The sequence below is a fragment of the Pholcus phalangioides genome, unplaced genomic scaffold, assembly GCF_987345545.1.
Source record: "Pholcus phalangioides strain wild (caught in Gottingen) unplaced genomic scaffold, Ppha-v1.0 ptg000002l_1, whole genome shotgun sequence".
In the NCBI taxonomy this organism is placed as follows: Eukaryota; Metazoa; Arthropoda; class Arachnida; order Araneae; family Pholcidae; genus Pholcus; species Pholcus phalangioides.
Window position 1 is genome coordinate 17,601,199 of NW_028301595.1, and position 19,134 is coordinate 17,620,332.

At 41.9% G+C, this 19,134-nt stretch overlaps 1 protein-coding gene across 6 annotated transcripts in view; it reads left to right on the forward strand.

The window, feature by feature from the left end:
• Positions 1–321: 321 nt before the first annotated feature.
• The window catches only part of l(2)k01209 (uridine-cytidine kinase-like lethal (2) k01209), a 43,382-nt gene continuing 24,569 nt past the window's right edge, over positions 322–19,134 (forward strand). Inside the window, exon 1 of one of the 6 annotated variants that reach the window (XM_089239386.1) lies at positions 322–350. In XM_089239386.1, coding sequence (XP_089095512.1) covers positions 334–350 — 17 coding nt within the window. In that variant the 5' untranslated portion in view covers positions 322–333. Of the gene's footprint in view, positions 351–12,453; positions 12,712–17,893; positions 18,494–19,134 lie in introns of those variants that run through there. The other 5 variants (XM_089239377.1, XM_089239355.1, XM_089239366.1 and 2 more) reach the window with 5 other exon arrangements.

Consider the following 19,134-nt stretch of genomic DNA (forward strand, 5'->3'; position numbering starts at 1 on the left):
ACAATAATCACAACACACACAAAGCGTTATTGCCGCAATAGCGTACGCGTTTTGGGGACAAAAAGAAAAAATTCTAGCTCAATGCACACACTAAAAACTTATTTTCTGGGTCATGTTGTGTGCGTTTTTATCGTCTAATTGCGCCGTTTCCTCGTTTATAGGTTATTCGAGTCAACGGGTAAACAAACAAACAAACGTCCCAAAATTGTTAATGCTCAGTCAGCGAATACACTAAAAAGAGTGCGTATGTGTAAAATTCGTGACATTGAATTTTCTCTCGTGGGATCTTGAAATTGAAGGATTTCGTGCCACATCTTCAAGGGGTATTTCCTGATGATGAATGGATCCAGGTAACTTCTTTTGATATGTTAGAGTTCCTCTCAATTCTAGTTTAATTTTGTGCAGAGGCGCGTTTATGGTTTTGCCGCGTGTGGATCTACACGGAGTTTGCCCCACACTTCTTCCATTTTAGTCTGATTTTCTTGACTGATCTTTCCTTAATGCCGCGACTCTGTACTATAACCCGCTCAACCCCCCCCCCCTCCCCAACTCCTGCAAGTATACATGTGCCTCTAGAACCCACTCTTTTAATCATTCACATACTTGTACACTGTTTTGGTCATTCACAACATTCTTGCAAACTGTTTTGGTCATTCTTGCAAACTGTTTTGGTCATTCACAACATTTTTGCAAACTGTTTTGGTCATTCACAACATTTTTGCACACTGTTTTGTGTTTTGGTCATTCACAACATCCTTGCACACTATTTTGGTCATTCACGACATTTTTGCACACTGTTTTGGTCATTCACGACATTTTTGCACACTGTTTTGGTCATTCACAACATCCTTGCACACTGTTTTGGTCATTCACAACATTTTTGCACACTGTTTTGGTCATTCACAACATTTTTGCACACTGTTTTGGTCATTCACAACATCCTTGCACACTGTTTTGGTCATTCACAACATCCTTACACACTGTTTTGGTCATTCACAACATTTTTGCACACTGTTTTGGTCATTCACAACATCCTTACACACTGTTTTGGTCATTCACAACATTTTTGCACACTGTTTTGGTCATTCACAACATTTTTGCACACTGTTTTGGTCATTCACAACATTCTTGCACACTGTTTTGGTCACTCACATGCAGGCAAGTGCAACAGTTGCACCCGCACAGGGCCCACTTAGAAGAGGGGCCCGATAATGTGCCTAAATGCAAATTATTGCACAGGGTACAGGAATGGCTAGTTACGGCACTGCTCACGTGCATAGGCACCAGAACCTGGGAGCTAAGACCATTTGAGACCCCCCCCCCCAGATCCACTAAATTTTGTGAGGAGCCTGAGCCAGCTGAGCCCCCCCACTCCCAAAAAAAAATTCATGAATATACAATGGAACGTACCGTTCCGCCTCCTGCGTACGGGCTTGATTCCCATGTATACGGGACGAAAATGGCGATTTTCAATCCCTCTCAATATTTTTTTCGGCGCCTTTACTCACAGGCTCGCACATTGTTTTGGTCACTTACATACTTCCATACGCTCTGGATCACTCACTAACCTGGTCCCTTGCTCTGTAAGTCACTCGTTTGGTCATTCGCATGCTCGTTCACGCTCTAAGTCACTTTTTTACTAACTTACATGCTTGCAAACTCTCTAGGTTATTGTTTTGGTCACTCACTGACCTAGTCCTTTGCTGCCTGGGCAGAGGCGGATTTATTGAGGGCTATACAAATTTCGCCTCCCTTCTCCCATATTCTACTAAATTTCTTGGCAACTCATTCCTCAAATTTGCCATCCTTCTGAAGTATAGCCCGCTTAGACCGCCCCTCTGTAAATACGCCAGTGTTTAATTGGCATTGTTTGATGAGTGCCTCGACAGTCGAAATGAACTGGTGTAAAATTGCTACTAGTGGGGCTGATACAAGACATTTTGTGGTTCTCAGTAATATGTGTGTGTATTTTTCAATAAAGTGTCAGACTTAAATTTTTGAAATGTGTGTGACGTACGTTATTTTAACGATATCGATGAGCCTTACGACCACAGACGGAGATAGACTTGAAAGTCTGGGGAAAGGGGCACGCTGATTGCTGGGAGGGGGAGGGGGGTGCACATGATGATGATGATAACAGTTCATATATGCGCATATACATTGGATCGGTTGGCTCCACCTTTGGCCCATGGGGGGGGGGGGAATTCCCTTGCCTTCCCCCGTATCTCCGTCCATGCTTATGACTACCCATCTAGTACAAATTTATGGCGATACGCAAAATTTATACCCATCTGTTGGTATTCGCAAGCCATCTATACGATTTCCTAGGCGTCCGTAAACCTTCTATGCATTTCTAGGGATCCGGGAATTTTCTACGCATTTCTAAACACCGCGAACCCTCTATGGGTTTTAAGACATCTGTCAAGTTTGTACGCAATTTTAAGAATCCGCCAACTTTCTGCGGAAATTCTAGGCGTCCACACAATCCTACTTCTCATTTCTAGGGTCCACAAACCTTCTACTCGTTTCTAAGCATCCGTTAAACTTCTACGCATTTTTAGAGATCTGCGAAGCACTTCGATTTCTTGAGATCTGTGAAGCTTCCATTGGCGTACGCAAAGGGGGGTTTTGGGGTTCTAACCCCCAAGCCGAGATTATAGTGTTATTTTGTACTTCCCCCTCCCTGAGAAAATTCTGCGTACGCCGGTATGGAAGCTTCTATGCTTTTCTAGAGTACCAAACTTTGTACGTATTTTCAGAGATCTGTAAAGCTTCTACGCGTTTCTATGCATCCGCAAACTCTCACGGGTTTCTAAGAAACTGCAAACTTTCACGCATTCCTAGGAATCTCCGTAAACTTTCACGCGTTTCTATCATAGGCGGAGATAGATTCGAAAGTTTGGGGCATGGGGGGGGGGGAAGATAGACTTGAAAGTCTGGAGGGGCACGTTCATTATTGCTGGGGGAGCACGATGATGATATCAATACATATATACATTAGATCAGTCGACTCCACCTTTGACGCTGGGGGGGGGGGCGATGCCCCCCTCACGGCCCCCCCCCTGTATTTCCGTCCAGGGTTTCGGGGGGGGGGGGTATGATGATGATAATGTCAATTCCTATATACGCATATTAAATCAGTCGGATCCACCTTTGACGCCGAAAGGGGGGGGGGGGAGTGCGTATGTCCACCCATAGTTTCTATAGGTGTCCACAAACCTTCTACGAATTTCTAGAGATTCACACAGATGGTTCGTTTTCTAGCTTCTACGCATTTCTACAAATCCGCAAAGCATCTATATGCTTTTTCAGAGATCAGTGAAGATTCTGGACATTTCTAGAGTTGCTTCTGCACACATTTCTGTTATCCCGAGATGATTTGGCGCGGATCGATTTAATTGGTCCTTGCTCCAAAAAAAAAAAAAAAAACCAAAATCTGATTCATTCAGGATTCTGCCGCCAGGGCAATTGCCACCCTTTGCCACACGCCTTCTCGATCCGGCCCTAAACAAGAAATTTAAAAATTATGAAATTAATTTAAAAATACAATTGATACACAAGTGAATGTAAAGCATATTTTTAAGCATGTTGGTAATTCACTAAAAGGTCGTGAGGGTCTCTAAGGGGTCGTAACACGAAAAAGTAGCAAATCCACCGCCATGTAGAATTTTTTCCACTTCGGAGAAAATCTTCAATCTTATTTATACTCTAACAGATGGCAGCAGAAATCAGAGTTTGAAGCTGTGATTTTTCCATTCTCAGTGCACGCCGCTTTATGTGGTCGCATCGGGACTCTTGAGGTTTCTGATAACAATAACCAATTGATATCTATATCCGATAAAAAATTCTGGTCGTAAGAATGATGACCATATGTCCTGTCTGGTTGAATAGGACGAATGGAAACGGGACACACAACTCCCCCGCTTGTCTTTCCCACACAACCAGGGACGCCTTAAAGAGCATGGCCCCCACAAGACGTGGGCTGCGACAAGGCTCCAGCCTTGGGGCCCGGGAGGATTTTAATCATTTTTTTGTTTTTTCACGCTATAAATTCGTCATAAAGGGGGGCCCCGTGAAAGTCTGGTCGGGGGGGGGGGCCGTAAAAGATCCCAGCTAGGGACCCTGCTTCAGGATGTTGGGGCCATGCTTAAGAATCAGAGCCGTCTTAAGAGTATCATGGGCCCCCGGGCCGAATGATTTTCCAGAGACCCTGCCTGGACTATTCTTGAAAAATTCGACTACTTCTCGTTTTTCTCGCCCCTCTTCTCTTGAGGCACCCGGGCCGTGCCCGGGTGAGCCCATGCTTTAAGACGGCGCTGTTAAGAGCATCATGGGCCCTCGGGCGAAGTGCTTTTTCTGAGGCCCTACCAGGCAAATTCTCGAAAATTTCAACCAGATCTCATTCTTGTTAGGCCCCTGGACCGTGCCCGGGTGGGCCCATGCCTAAGATGGCACTGCACATAACCGATTTCTAAATGTTAAATCGTGAATTTTTTTTCGATTGTTCTAAGTGTTTTCTCTCCTTTATGTAGCCTACATAAAGAAAAACCAAAGTCTTTTTTTTAATTCAGAAATTCTTATTACACTGAAGAGCCAAAAAAAACTGGTGCCACCTGCCTAATATCGTGTAGGGCCAAAGCTTCCCAGATACTACTAGGTACTTCTAGGAGGTTTTGGTAGAGCCCCCTCGAGCCCGCAGAAGTGCTGCAACACGACGCAGCGTGGACTCGACTAATGTCTGAAGTAGTGCCGGAGGTAATTGCACCATGAATCTTGCAGGGCTGTCCATAAATCCGTAGGAGTAAGAGGGGGTGGAGATCTCTTCTGAACAGCACGTTGCAAGGCATCCCAGATATGTTCAATAACGTTCATGTCTGGGGATTTTGGTGGGCAGCAGAAGTGTCTAAAGTCAGAAGAGTGTTCCTGGAGCCACTTTGTAGCAATTCTAGACGCGTGGGGTGTCGCATTGTCCTGCTGAAATTGCCCAAGTCCGTCGGAATGCACAATGGACATGAATGGGTGCAGGTGATCAGACAGGATGCTTACGTACCTGTCACCTGTCAGAGTCGTATCTAGACGAATCAGGGGTCCCATATCACGCCAACTGCACACGCCCCATACCATCACAGAGCCTCCACCAGCTTGAACAGTCCCCTGTTGACATGTAGGGTCCATGGATTCATGAGGTTGTCTCCATACCCGTACACGTCCATCAGCTCGAAGCAATTGGAACCGAGACCCGTCAGACCAGGCAACGTGTTTCCAGTCTTCAACAGTCCAATGTCGGTGTTGTCGGGCCCAGGCGAGGCATAAAGCTTTGTGTCGTGCAGTCATCAAGGGTACACAAGTGGGCCTTCGGCTCCGAAAGCCCATATCGATGATGTTTCGTTGAATGGTTCGCACGCTGACACTTGTTGATGGCCCAGCATTGAAATCTGCAGCAATTTGCGGAAGGGTTGCACGTCTGTCACGTTTAATGATTCTCGTCAGTTGTCGTTGGTCCCGTTCTTGCATGATCTTTTTCCGGCCGCAGCAATGTTGTAGATTTAATTTTTTGCCGGATTCCTGATATTCACGGTACACTCAAGAAATGGTCGTACGTGAAAATCCAAACTTCATCACTACCTCGGAGATGCTATGTCCCATCTCTCGTGCGCCGACTATAACACCACGTTCAAACTCACTTAAATCTCGATAACCTGCCATTGTAGCAGCAGTAACCGATCTAACAACTATGCCAGACACTTGTTGTGTTATATAGGCGTTGCCGGCCGCAGCGCCGTACTCTGATTGGTTCCATATCTCTTTATTTGCATACGCATACCTGTACCAGTTTTTTTGGCTCTTCAGTTTAGTTAGGATCATGGGCGGAGATACGGACGGGGAAGGGGGTGCATGGGGCCCAGCCCCAGCGTCAATGATGGAGCCGACTGATATAATGTATATTCATATATATGAATTGGCATCATCATCATCATGCCCCTCCACCCCACCCCAAGCTTATATTATCGTACTCCCCAGCCTTTCAAGTCTATCTCCAGTGCTGTCTTAACGGATGGACACGGCCCGGGGCCTCAAGAGAAGAGGGGCCTCACAAAAAATGAGATCCGGTTGAAATTTTCTAGAATTTACTAGGTACGGCCTCAAAAAAACCACTTGGCCCGGAGGCCGATGGTGCTCTTAAGACGCCCTGTCTATCTCCGCCTATTTAGAATGAAACTATTATTATAACACGTGAATAACGAAATTACGGTACTTTTCATAACGGGTAATGTTCTATGTAGCGGTGTTTCTGAAAACCATGTATCGGTGGCGATAGACTTGAAAGTCTGGAGGGGGCTATGATGATGATGTCAGTTCATATATACGCATATACATTGGATCAGTCGGCTCCACCTTTGACCCTCCCCCCCCCCCGTATCTCCGCCTATGCGAAAAACAAGGATCAGTAAAATGTCTGAAACAATTTGACGAAGCACTTATGTCCCGTATTACGGGACATTCCTGTAATTTTCTTAGTTTATTTTTTTTATAAATTTGTTTCGTTTTTTTCAAGGATACCTATTGGAAACTGTAACATATTTACCAAAATCGTGAATACACACACGGCGTTTTTTCATAATGTAAATTTTTTTTTATGGTAATTATTGCAAGAATTATGAATATTTTAATTATGAATATTTTATTCAGGTTTAACGTTTTATCCCCAATTTTTTTGGGGAATGTCAATAAGAATTGGTGATTGCACTTATTTCTGTTGATATTTTTAATGACAATTGGTGATGTCCCGTATTTTACAGTTATAAGATCCCGCCGCTGTGGTGGTCGAGTGGTCATAGTAACGGACTCGCATCGCGGGGATCCGGGTTCGAACCCCACCGGCGCCACAGTGGTGGTCGGCTGAAGTTGGTTTTCTGTGGTCCCCAACTTCAAGGTGCGAATGCGAGCCGATCTCCCCGTTAAAAAGTCTCGCCACAGAGAGCAACAGGCCTACAACGTTACAAATATTCAATCATTACACTTCACTCACAATTTGAAGTATATATGGCAGCACTGAAATATCAGACACAACACTAGCTACACACACACACAGACTGTTAGGTGCACTCACTTTGTTCCAGACTCTGCCACGAAGCTGAGCTGGAAGAGATCTCGGCAACGGGATAAGTCCGGTGGCAGAGCCCCTAGCGTTCATTCATTCAGTTATAAGATCCCAGCCCTTTATTTCCCCACCTTTCAGCAATTTCTGCATTAATTAGCATTTGAAACAATAAATTGCAATTTTCGGCAATTTACTGATATTCCGTATTAGGGTAGCAATTTCCCGCATTCTCCTCGATGACATGGAGCACGGGTTTGTAACTGACGTCCTGCGGAACCCTGGGGTTCCGTTAGCGTTTCTTTGGTGTTGCGCATGATCAAACTCCACGGAACCCTTAAAAATACCAGATCCCAGAGAGTATTCAAAGAAGAAAACTTTCTTGTTGCTGATATTCGCAAAGCTTTGTTTTGCATTTTAACGAGACAGTGTCGCGTTTAAAAAGAATCCAGACCACTTGCATGACTAACCTAGAGAACGTGAAAGCATGTGAGTGACCAAAACAGTGTGCAAGTGTGTGAGATGTGAGTGACCAGAACAGTGTGCAAGTGCGTGAGATGTGAGTGACCAAAACAGTGTGCAAGTGTGTGAGATGTGAGTGACCAAAACAGTGTGCAAGTATGTGAGATGTGAGTGATTGAAACAGTGGCATAGAGGTTGTGAAAGCATGTGAACGACCGAAAGATAGTCACGCAGAGACATATTTACGGTATTGGAGGGAGGCGCTAAATAGGCTATAGTCCGGGACGGCTAATTTTGAGGAATGGGTAGCCAAAAAAACTAGACTAGAATCGGTGAATGAATGGCAGCAAAATAATCTGTATAGTCCACAGGCTACAAAACCATAAATCCACATATCCGGGGGGGGGGGGGATAAAGCCCTCATCGGAGGGCCTAAAATTTTGTGGTCCTTGTCAATAATTGCTCGAATTTCGCGGGGGGGAAAAAATGAGGCTGAAATGAAAAAAATCCTGCTGAACTGAATAATTTTTTTTTTTCATTTTCCAGATAGCATTTTCTCTTTAATTTCACCTCCGCACAGAAGTGATTTGTCTGTCAAGTTTTTGTTTCTCTGCGCACAGAATTTCGATATCTGTGCGGAATGAAAAAAATATATCATATACTACCTCTCATACACAATACAGGGAATTTTTTTCTGCGTAGCAGAAACTCTATGTACACAGAAGTACTCTCATTCTCAGACTCCAAACGTCCTTATTTTGTAAATTTATTATTAACCACAAAAAAAAAAAAAATGGCGCCTTTCTTAGTTAAGAATTAGTTAGTTTAAATTCCCTTTGTCCATAACCAACAAACGAGTAAAAATAAAATTTTATCACCACAAAACATGCCTTTCGGAAAACAACTATGCAGTACAGGATGGGAACCATCATTGAACATGAACCCCGTTCTGCCACCTATTAGATAAAAAACCCAACTTTTAATGTTCCTTCAATATAAAATTAGTGAAGAATAATGTGCCGTTTAAAAAGCAATATGATATGATATTAAAAAATATATTTCAAGCAATAATATAAATTGAACCATCCAGATTGCTGTAAAACTTTATTAGTTGATGTTTGTATACAGTAAAGTAACATAATTAACACTCGTAAAGAAAACCGAATTAATATCCTATGCTCATTTAATAATCCTTGAATGGGCATAGTAGTAACAAGATATACAGAAGACTGGATGTTAATTTTTTTAAGGAAGGAAAAAACTCATCACTGCCTCTACCGGGAGTCGAACCCGGGTCCCTCGATTGCCGGACGAGTGCTCTGACCACTAAGCTACAGAGAAGATAGCGATTTTCTTTCTCTAGAGCGTATATGTGCCAAATGTAACTGTGCAATGGACGGTGAACCGATCGGCTAATAGTTCATGGACCACCAGATGGCTATATATATGACATGAATGTCGCTCTCCACTTGTTAATACAAGATATACAGAAGACTGGATGTTGTGAAGATATTTATTATTTGAGATGTTAATTTTTTTAAGGAAGGAAAAAAACTCATCACTGCCTCTACCGGGAGTCGAACCCGAGGGTAGAGGCAGTGATGAGTTTTTTATTGATAGGTGGCAAAGTAGGGGTTCCAGTCTAATGAATAAAATATTCAAAAATTTGTTCCGTTGAACAGCCTTATCATCATTAAGGGTTCCGCTGAACACCCTTATAACCATAGGGTTTGCGAGCAACTCTACGTTGGAGACCCTGAATGATACAAGGGTTACCTAAGTATGAAGGTTTTTATTTGAACCCATATGGTTATTACTAATATCAGTTACAATGGGTGAAAAATTTTATCAAGTGAAACTGACCAAGAACTGAAGAAACGTGCTTTTTTTTAACCTAAAGTAAGAACGATTACCAAGCATGGTTAGAATCATGGTCCCCACATCCTGAAGCAGGGCCCCTAGGCTGGGATATTTTACGGGGCCCCCCGACCAGACTTTCACGGGGCCCCTTTATGATGAATTTATAGCGTGAAAAAACAAAAAAATTATTAAAATCACACCGGTCCCCAGGGCTGGGGCCTTATCAGCCCACCCCTTGTGGGGACCATGGTTAGAATTGTTAAAAATAACAATGGATGGAAAACAAAGGCTTTCTGCCAATTTCAGTGAATAAAAGTGTATATCACGGAAAAAAAAAAAGAGAATCGAATATACTGTAGTCATAAACGCATATAATTATCATAATGTAATAAAAATTGTATTCATTCACGATTTTATCTAAATTTACATCAAGTAAACTTCGTTCAAAAAAACGGTAAAAAACGGGACAATTTATAAATTAAAATAAGTCGGGGGAGACAAAATGTGAAAATACAGGGATGTAATAGGTTTGACACACCCCTGTCCCATCCCTAAGGGTATTCAGGTAAACATCGTAAACCGGACGCCGCCATTATATTCAGTACAGATGTGACTGGGCGAAACGGAGGTAAATCCCGAGTCGGGAGCCAGGTTCGAGGGGTGGTACCAACCTTCTTAATGTCCGTCCTGTGGTTTCTGCTAAAGCTACAGAGCTATAGCTTTCGATCACAAGGATTGTGTAAACAGTTTTTCTCTCAAATTTCTCTTCTTGTTTTTTTCTCATGGAGCTAACACAGCTACTATGCATATAGTCATGTATCACACGTTGGCGATGAAAAAAATAGATTTGGCTCGTACCGGACCGTCGTACATCAGCACATCGGACTTCCGCGAGGGATCTCCGGCCATTTCGCGAATTGGCAGCACTTCGGGGGGTTTGGCAGAAACCAGGGGCGTAGCCAGAAATTTCATTCGGGGGGGGGGGGGACCAAAGTGACAGAACAATGGATTTGGCCATCTTTTTCCCTTTTTTCGGTCATTTTCTCACATTTCGGGGGAACTTCACACTTGGGGGTCTGCCCCCCCCCCCGGCTACGCCCTTGTCAGAAACGTATTAGGAACAGCATGCAGGGTGGAACTCTTTGAGGGCTACCGAATGGAGGTTACGCATCTCTGGTTTTGACCAAGGTTCTCCCTGTTATAGCCACTGGATATCTCCCTATTCCAGCCGCCTTACTCCGTGTAAGTTCTGATTGAAACACTATTAATTAACGGCACTTGAACTCTATTTATGTGATCCATTTTTTTTTTTTCACTACCAGACATTATTAGAGAAATCACACACACACCAACACTATCTACAAAGATACCATATCAATACTGAGAGCGACTTATCAGGAAATGTTTACATGTTTCACATCTTGTTTCGCACTCTCGTACGAAATACTACGTTATCAGCGGAGTGGTTACAGCTGATTGATTGTATGTAGCTACCAAAGTGAGAAAAGAAAAGCGAAAGTTCAAAGCCAAACAAGAATAAGATCAGAGAAAAGAAGAAAAAGAGGAAAAAACACACAATGACCTTTTCCACATTTTAGTGCCACTTGATTTCCAATCCGGCCATGCTTATCTCCGCACAACAACAGAGAGAGAAACATCCGAAGAGAAAATTTTCGAGGGACTAACAACAAATTGCAATTTAATACATTTCATGATCAGAATGTTATTCCAAAACAGGGGTGTGCAGCTTCCATCGATATTCCCCCACAAGAGTGAGGCTGACAGGGAGGGCTATAGCATTTCCTCCTAGAGAACCTCTAGTCAATGGCTAAAGCCCTGAGACAATTATTATTTCTTGTTTTTTAAAGCTACAAATCCACTGTAGAAAGGCCCGTTAAAAGTCTGGATTTGAGGAACACCAAATATCCCAGTTTAGGGGCCCCCTGTTCTCAGGATGTTAAGGGGGCCATGCCTCCGGCCCGCTAAAGGTTTCCACCCGGCTCACAAATGCGTTCCGGTAGAGAAGTATCAATACACACAACAAGATGAAAGCCTAGGCTGATCATATTTCCTGGATAAAAATACGGGATATCGCCAATTTTATCGCAAAAAATTGTCCAAAGGTGCCAATTACAACAAAAAAAATTATGGAAGATAATTTAAGTTGCCCGTTATACAGCCAAAGAAAAATTTTCGAAGACAATCGAAGTTGCCAATCACAGCCAAAAAGAAATTGACAAAGGCAAGTAAGGTTGACAATTACAACCAAAAATATTGCCAAAGGCAAGTAAGGTTGACAATTACAACCAAAAATATTGTCAAAGGCAAGTAAGGTTGACAATTACAACCAAAAATATTGCCAAAGGCAAGTAAGGTTGACAATTACAACCAAAAATATTGTCAAAGGCAAGTAAGGTTGACAATTACAACCAAAAATATTGCCAAAGGCAAGTAAGGTTGACAATTACAACCAAAAATATTGCCAAAGGCAAGTAAGGTTGACAATTACAACCAAAAATATTGCCAAAGGCAAGTAAGGTTGACGATTACAACCGAAAGTATTGTGAAACGCAAGTTATATACGGAGATTACAGCCAAAAATACCGTCAATGACAGCAATTTGTGTCATGAAAATAATCTCAATTCTTTATTTGAAAAATTCAAATAAGCGTCGTTTATAAGGGGTGGGGGGAGAGGAATGAGACAGTTTGTGAAAAAGTTGGGACGACCAAAATTATACACGGGAAATGTCCCGTAAAATACGGGTCTCATGTGGTCATCCTATTTTTATAAGTTTCTGGCCCCGCGAGCGACAGAAACATCGTATATCTGGCCCGCTGAATGAAAAGATTGCGCGTGCAACCCCCTCCCCCACCCTGTTCTTAAAATGTCCACGGCTGGACACGAATTTTCAACAGATTGCATTTCGGTCTGTTTCCCCCCCCCCCTCTCTGTGTTTCTTCCCGTGAGCATGACGAATCACCACCACGTAAGCCTGATCTAAGACGCCTTCATATACCCCCGCCTTCGGTGTATTAAGGAGTTCTAGCCTGATCATGTGCCTCATTCTCAAGCTTCGTGAGGTCACCGTATAAGCCCGACGCAGTGTAAGGTTTGGATTTTTTTTTTCTTTCATGTTTTGAGGTTCCCTTGACCGTAATTTTTTTCAGTGTTTAGTGAACGAAGGAAAGGGGGGGGGGGGTGTGTATGCACTACCCAACGATCCAGTGGAGTATTAACACACGCTGATTTATGGAAGAGGAAGACGGGTCTCGTTCAGATGAGATCGGGTGAGTAAAAAATTCATAATTTCTACTAATTTTGATTTTTTCTTTAGAAAAGTTATGCATTGTTTGATTAAATAACTCAGCCCCCCCCCCCACCTTGGGGCCATGGCTCCCACAAGAGGGGGGTAGAAGCGGCTGGCAGGGCTCTAGTCCTGGGGCCCGGGACAATTATCATAATTTTTTTGTTTTTTCATGCAATTAATTCACTATAAAAGGGCCCATGAACAGGCCCGTAGCCTGAAATTTCGTTCTGGGGGGATGGGACATTGCCACCCCCCAGCGTCAAAGGTAGAATCCACTTATCTAATGTATATATGTATATATGAATTGACATCATCATCATCGTGCCCCCCCAGCAATAATGACCGTGCATCCCCCCCCCCTTCAGACTTCCAAGTATATCTCCCCCTATGGGGGGGGGGACCCACTTTCATTTCGGAGGGGGAAAGCAAAGTGCTAGAACAATAGATTTAGCCATCTTTTTCAATTTTTCGGTCATTTTCTCACATTTCGGGAGGGGGGGGGACCAGATCCCCAAGGCCGGACCCCTTCCGCTACGGTCTTGCCCGTGAAAAGTCTGTCTTGAGGGCCTGGCAAGATCCTAGCCTGGGGGAAGGCTTGCATCAAATCAGGTCGGAACGAACGGCCCACAGGGACACCACTAATGCTAAGCTGCTTGATGGGAGGAGGGGGGGGGGGGAGAGAGAACTGGATAGTGCCATCATCATGGATAAAAAGAGGAAAGAGGGCTGGATGCGCCGGACCGGGTGGCCTTCGAATGTATTTCAAGGGCTTTTCGGTCGGACACCTTCAGCACTCTACAGCACGGACTAACTCAGCCGAGTAAATGGCTAATATCCCTAGCGGGACAGAGTCAGGTCCCTGCCTGGTAAGAAGAAGAAGCCTGAAGGAAGACCTGCTCGAGGATGTGGGGCTACTGCTATGCCCGGGGGCCTTAGGTAGAAATTGGTGGAGGGGGGGTAGAAATTTAGTTAGAAAACTGCATGGGGGGGGGGGGAGGACAAAGTGATAGAACAGAATAATTAAGCATAGTACGGCCATTCGTCCCGTATTTCTCGGGACATCCGCGTATTTTTAAGGTAATTTAAGGCCAGACTATTTTGTAAAAATTTGCAGTTTTTTCAAGTATTATCAACGCAGCTAATTAGGATTTTTATCGTTTACTGAAATCAAGAGTCAAAATTATTTTCCCAACTTATTAATTATATTATGATAATTGTGTGTTGGGGCCACACAGGGACTGGTATTTTGCGGCACGGTGCAAAAAAAAACAACTTTGCGGCCCTCTGAACAGGGGTTTCGCAGTTCCCTAATGTCCATGGGTACCCTGGTGCCTGACTATCTTTTTGAATGACTATTAAAAGATATACCTATTACCCTACTACCCTTTAAATGACTATCAAACTACTATTTCATGACTATAAAAAAAACCCATTCGGCAATAAATATGGAAATCAGTGTACGCTACCCCAGCGAAAAAATTGCAAGTGTGCCCCCAGGCACTTTGCAGTTGCAAGTTTTTCGCGGATCCCTTGAGTGTTATAAGGCTGTTCCGCGGATTCCTTGATGATATAATAATGACACTGTCCTACAGAACGCAATTTTTTTTTTGAATAGTTAAATCCGTAAAATAGTGTGCCTCTACTGCCGTCCCAACAACATCATAGCCCCAGGGCAAAATGAAAGAGGGCCTAGGCAGCAACTCTTAATTTACACATTTATTGTCATAAATTATTGTGCCAGAGATCTTATCGTGGAAGCTCCTATTCAACTGAGGTCCCTGCACAGGTGAGCACTATCATCCCTACAAGGGTAGGGATGACAGGGCTCTAGCACTTGGGCCCGGGAGAAACCTCATTGTTTTTTGTTTTTTATTACACTATAAATTCACTATAGAGGAGGCCCCCACCGAAGATCTCAGTCTTGAGGGGGGGGGGGGTCCTAGCCAAAGCCTCCTAGATACTACTAGGAGTACTACTTCTAGGAGGCTTTGGCTTAACTCCAGGATGGAGGGGGCATGATAAGCACAGAATTGTGATATTTATGCTGAATGACAAAATAACTCGCAACCTTATACAATATGGGAGGATTCTTTTCTGCGCAGCAAAACTATGTACACAGAAGCATTCTCAATCATTCCCAGACTTTAAACGTCCATATTTTGTAAACTTTTTCCACTACGAAAAAATGGCGCCTTTCTTAAGCACTTTTATCCGTAACCAATAAACGGATAAAACAAAATTCCATCAGCAAAAATATGCCTTCTAGAAAATATTGAAAAAAATTATATACACAGTACATTATTATATTTCATGTGAGAAAGACATCAATGCACTAAGACACCTTCCGCCACCTATCAAATAAAACTGTTACCATTCTCCCATTGAAATTAGCAACCGGTTTTTGATTAATGTGCCGTATGGAAAAAAAGAAAAACATGATATGATGTTAGTATTTTATAAGCAATAATAATTAGTTAAATTATTGAGTTTATATCAAAATTTTGAGTTTATATCAAAATTTTAGCAGTTGTTATTTGTGCGTGGTAAAATAACATTAGTAAAACTAAAAAGTGCGGCCGCCCTCGCCATATTGTTTTCTTCATAAGGCACTTCCGACGCCCCTATTGTGTTAATTTAAATGCTTTTTGAAGGTTGAGTAACTCAAATTTCTTTTAATTATTTAAGTTTTTTCTTATTTTTGTGTGCCCCCCACCCAAAAAAAAAAGTCGGCCTAAAAAAAGGTCGACCTACGTAAGCCCCCTGAGTACCAGCGACTCTAATTTTTCAAAAAAAAAAACTTCTACGAAAATTGCAGTCCAGTGATTATGCGTTCCTCGGAGAGCCTTCGCCCTGCATACGCCTCTGTTTGCGGGTGGGGCCAAAAGGGCACATGCAGTAGCGTATGCAGGATTTTCTGGAAAAATTGGGGGTAATCTTTTCTTTCTTCTGAGGTAAGGATACGAGGGCGGTTCAAAAAGTTTTTAGATTCGCACAGAAAAAATCAACTTACAACAAAAATTTCAGTTTTCTTTTTCAAAATAACTTCCCCCTGCAGCAATACATTTGTCCATTCTTTGAAACCAAGTTTTAAAAGCAGCTGACCACACTTCTTTGTCAAGGCTCGCCAGTTTCATTTTGTATACCTCTATAGCTTCATCCGCACTTGAAAATCTTTTTCCCCTCATCTCATTTTTCACAGTTCCGAAGAGGAAAAAGTCACACGGGGCAAGATCAGGAGAGTAAGGTGGGTGAGGCAAAATTTCTATCTTCTCTTTCTTGATGAAATCCTTTGTTCTGCGAGCAGTGTGCGCTGATGCATTGTCATGATGAAGAATCAGCCCACGAGTGCCCCGTTTTGGGCGCTTCTCGCGCATCTTTTCCAACACCTCAGGAAGGCAAACATTGACATACCAATCTGCAGTGATAGTTTTTCTATCTTCAAGTGGGACTGTGACAATATGGCCAGAATAAGCAAAGAAAGTTGCCACCATTTTCTTGCTAATGCTTCTTCCACGTCGAACTTTAGTGGGTGGCGTTTCATCTGGGAACACCCAAACTGCAGACTGTCGCTTTGTTTCTGGATCGTACTGATAAATCCATGTTTCATCTCCTGTCACAACATCCCAAATGCTCTTGGCAGTGCCATCTTTGAATTTTTTCTTCATGAAATGACACCAATCAACGCGTGCTGTCTTTTGATCTTCTGTGAGGGAATGGGGAATCCATCTAGAGCAGCGCTTACTGAGGAAAAGTTGATTATGGAGGATGGAATTGACACTCCCGGAACTAATGTTCAACATATTTGAAATAGTTTTGTGCGTTATTCGTGGATCCTCTCTCACAAGCGTTTCGATTTCCCAGACATTCAAATCAGTGATCGAAGTGCTGGGTCTACCAACACGAGAGTCGTCTTGAAAGGTCGTTTTACCCCTCTTAAACTCTCTGTACCAGTTAAAAACTGTACCACGTGACGGTGCACACTCAGGAAAAGTCGACTGCAAACTTTGGTAGCATTCGTCCGCCGTCAAACCTTTTGAAAAATCATAAAAGATCATCGCGCGAAATGCTTGTCTATCGAGCTCCATTGTTAATGGGAAAATGGCTAAGTCGCTCTTTCTTTTTTATCATAAAGGAAAAATATCAGGCTAATCTATTTAGTGCTGCCGCCTGGGGGTCTTTTAAAAAAGTAAAAACTATCATCTGACGTGAAAATAATGGTATTTAAAAAATATTTTCAATATGAATCTAAAAACTTTTTGAACCACCTACGTATTCATAATCCGCTCGGGTGCGGATTCCCGAAAACACCAAACCACAAATTTTAGCCAGGGTCGGAAACTGGGGAGGGGGGGGGGGGGGCACAACCGCCGCTGGTAGCAAATTTTACGAAAGAACAAACATACCGGTCATCTCCAAAGCAGAATGTTTCGCATTGTTTTGCAACGAACCCTCAGCTAAATGAAAATGTTCTGCGGTAAAAATTCATTTATAGTGTTTTTTATGTGAAAACCCTATTTTCTTAACATTCTTCCTGAGATTGTTCTGCAGTATCACATTGGTTGTTCTGAGACGTACGTCGCTGATTTCGACATATTCTGCTTTGGGTTCGGTTATAAAATCATCGAACTTAACACTGGTAGGGGCAGCAAAATCATATGTTTGCCGTCCCCTACAGAAATCCTAGTTACGGCCCTCACATCTTAGCTCATGGAGCAATGATTCCCCTCCCCTCACCAACTGCGAGCATACGCCAGTTAGGATTGACCCTTAAGGGAAATGGTGGGGGATGGGAAAAGCATCAGAACCTTTTCCATCTCCTGAAATTCAGAAAGAATCATTTTGAATATTGGAGAAGAGGAAAAAATTCATGTAATTTGCTAATTATTATTTTTCCCGACCCTGAAAAGGAAAGTGATCACGTGTGGAATGACCCCCCCCCCCCATAAAAGATAGGGGAGGGGATATCTATTATAGATGGAGAATAATTTTTCATCTTAGATCGCATTCCATCGAGTGGGTGTGGCCATGTCTCATGGACATCTACGAACCGTTATTGACAACTACAGACTATGCAAATAAATTCACAGATAAATGAATGTTATCGTTATCAGACGCCAGACATTTTTTTTATCGATGATTCATCTCATTTTTCTCTTTTCTAGTAATAACAATAATAATTCTTCGATATCATCAGTTTCCACAGATGTAGACGTAGACAAGCAAGCTAGCATCTATTTGGCCCCCCCGCGCAGACGCAATGTAAATCAAGACGCAGAACAATGGCGAAGTTCGGTTACGAACCTCCGAGTTCCGCTAGTTCCGAAAGGTAGTATCCTACCTACTACAGTGTAATCCGAACAACCTATAAATAATTCCGATTTGTCACCGGCAGCGCACGAAATTATCATTATTTTTCCCAAACCCTATAATAATTATTATTCAAATTATCGAATTTGTCACCGGAAATAACATCTTGTTTTTAAACACACACGGTATAATAATTTCGATTGTTGCCGCTTCCTGTTGTAAAACAGCCGGAAAGAGGGGGATGGAGAAGGAGAAAGTGATGTAATAATAATAATAGTAATAAAAAATAAAATAAACAAATATAAAAGGGAAAGCAAGGCCTTACATGATTGGCTGGTGCCTATACGGCATTTTTGTCGACCACGTTGTTGTTATTGTAGGTCTCGATTCGGGAACCGGTTGGTTGCATGTTTGAGGTCGCCGAGTACTATTATTATTATTACGATGCGAGTGCTGTAAGTTATTAATAAGTAGTCAGTTAATTAATCAATGTCGGTTTTTTTTTGTTTATTTTGTTATGAAATATTTAAATTGATTGATCGGATATTTTTGAAATTTTTATGTATTATTTTGTTGTATCAATAATGCATGCTGTCGTCTGGAATATTCTTTTGTGTTTAGTTTCCAAATTTTTTTTTTTTTAATTTTGTGAAATTAAATTTTTTTCAATTAAATTTTTGAAGGAAATTAAAAAAAAAAAATTCAAAATGTAAGTATAAATTGGGGGTGGACTACTTTCCAATATTTAAATTTTTTGATTTATATATATTTTTAAATTTGACGTATTTTAAGATTTTATAAATTTTTTAAGGGAAATGAATAATACTCGTTATCGTCTGGAATATAGATATATATATATATATATATATTTTTTTTTTGTTGCCAAAAACATTTTATAAATTTCGTGAAATTTAATTTTGTGATTTTTTTTTTTTTTTAATATATAAATTTTGTAAATTTTTTGAAATTAAATTGAAGGAAATTACGTAAACTTTTGAATTTTTTTTCAATTAGGTAGGCAAATTTCCTATATATTTTAAATTTTATGTATTTTGAGATTTTAGACTTTTTAAGAGAAATTTAATTTTTTTAAGTA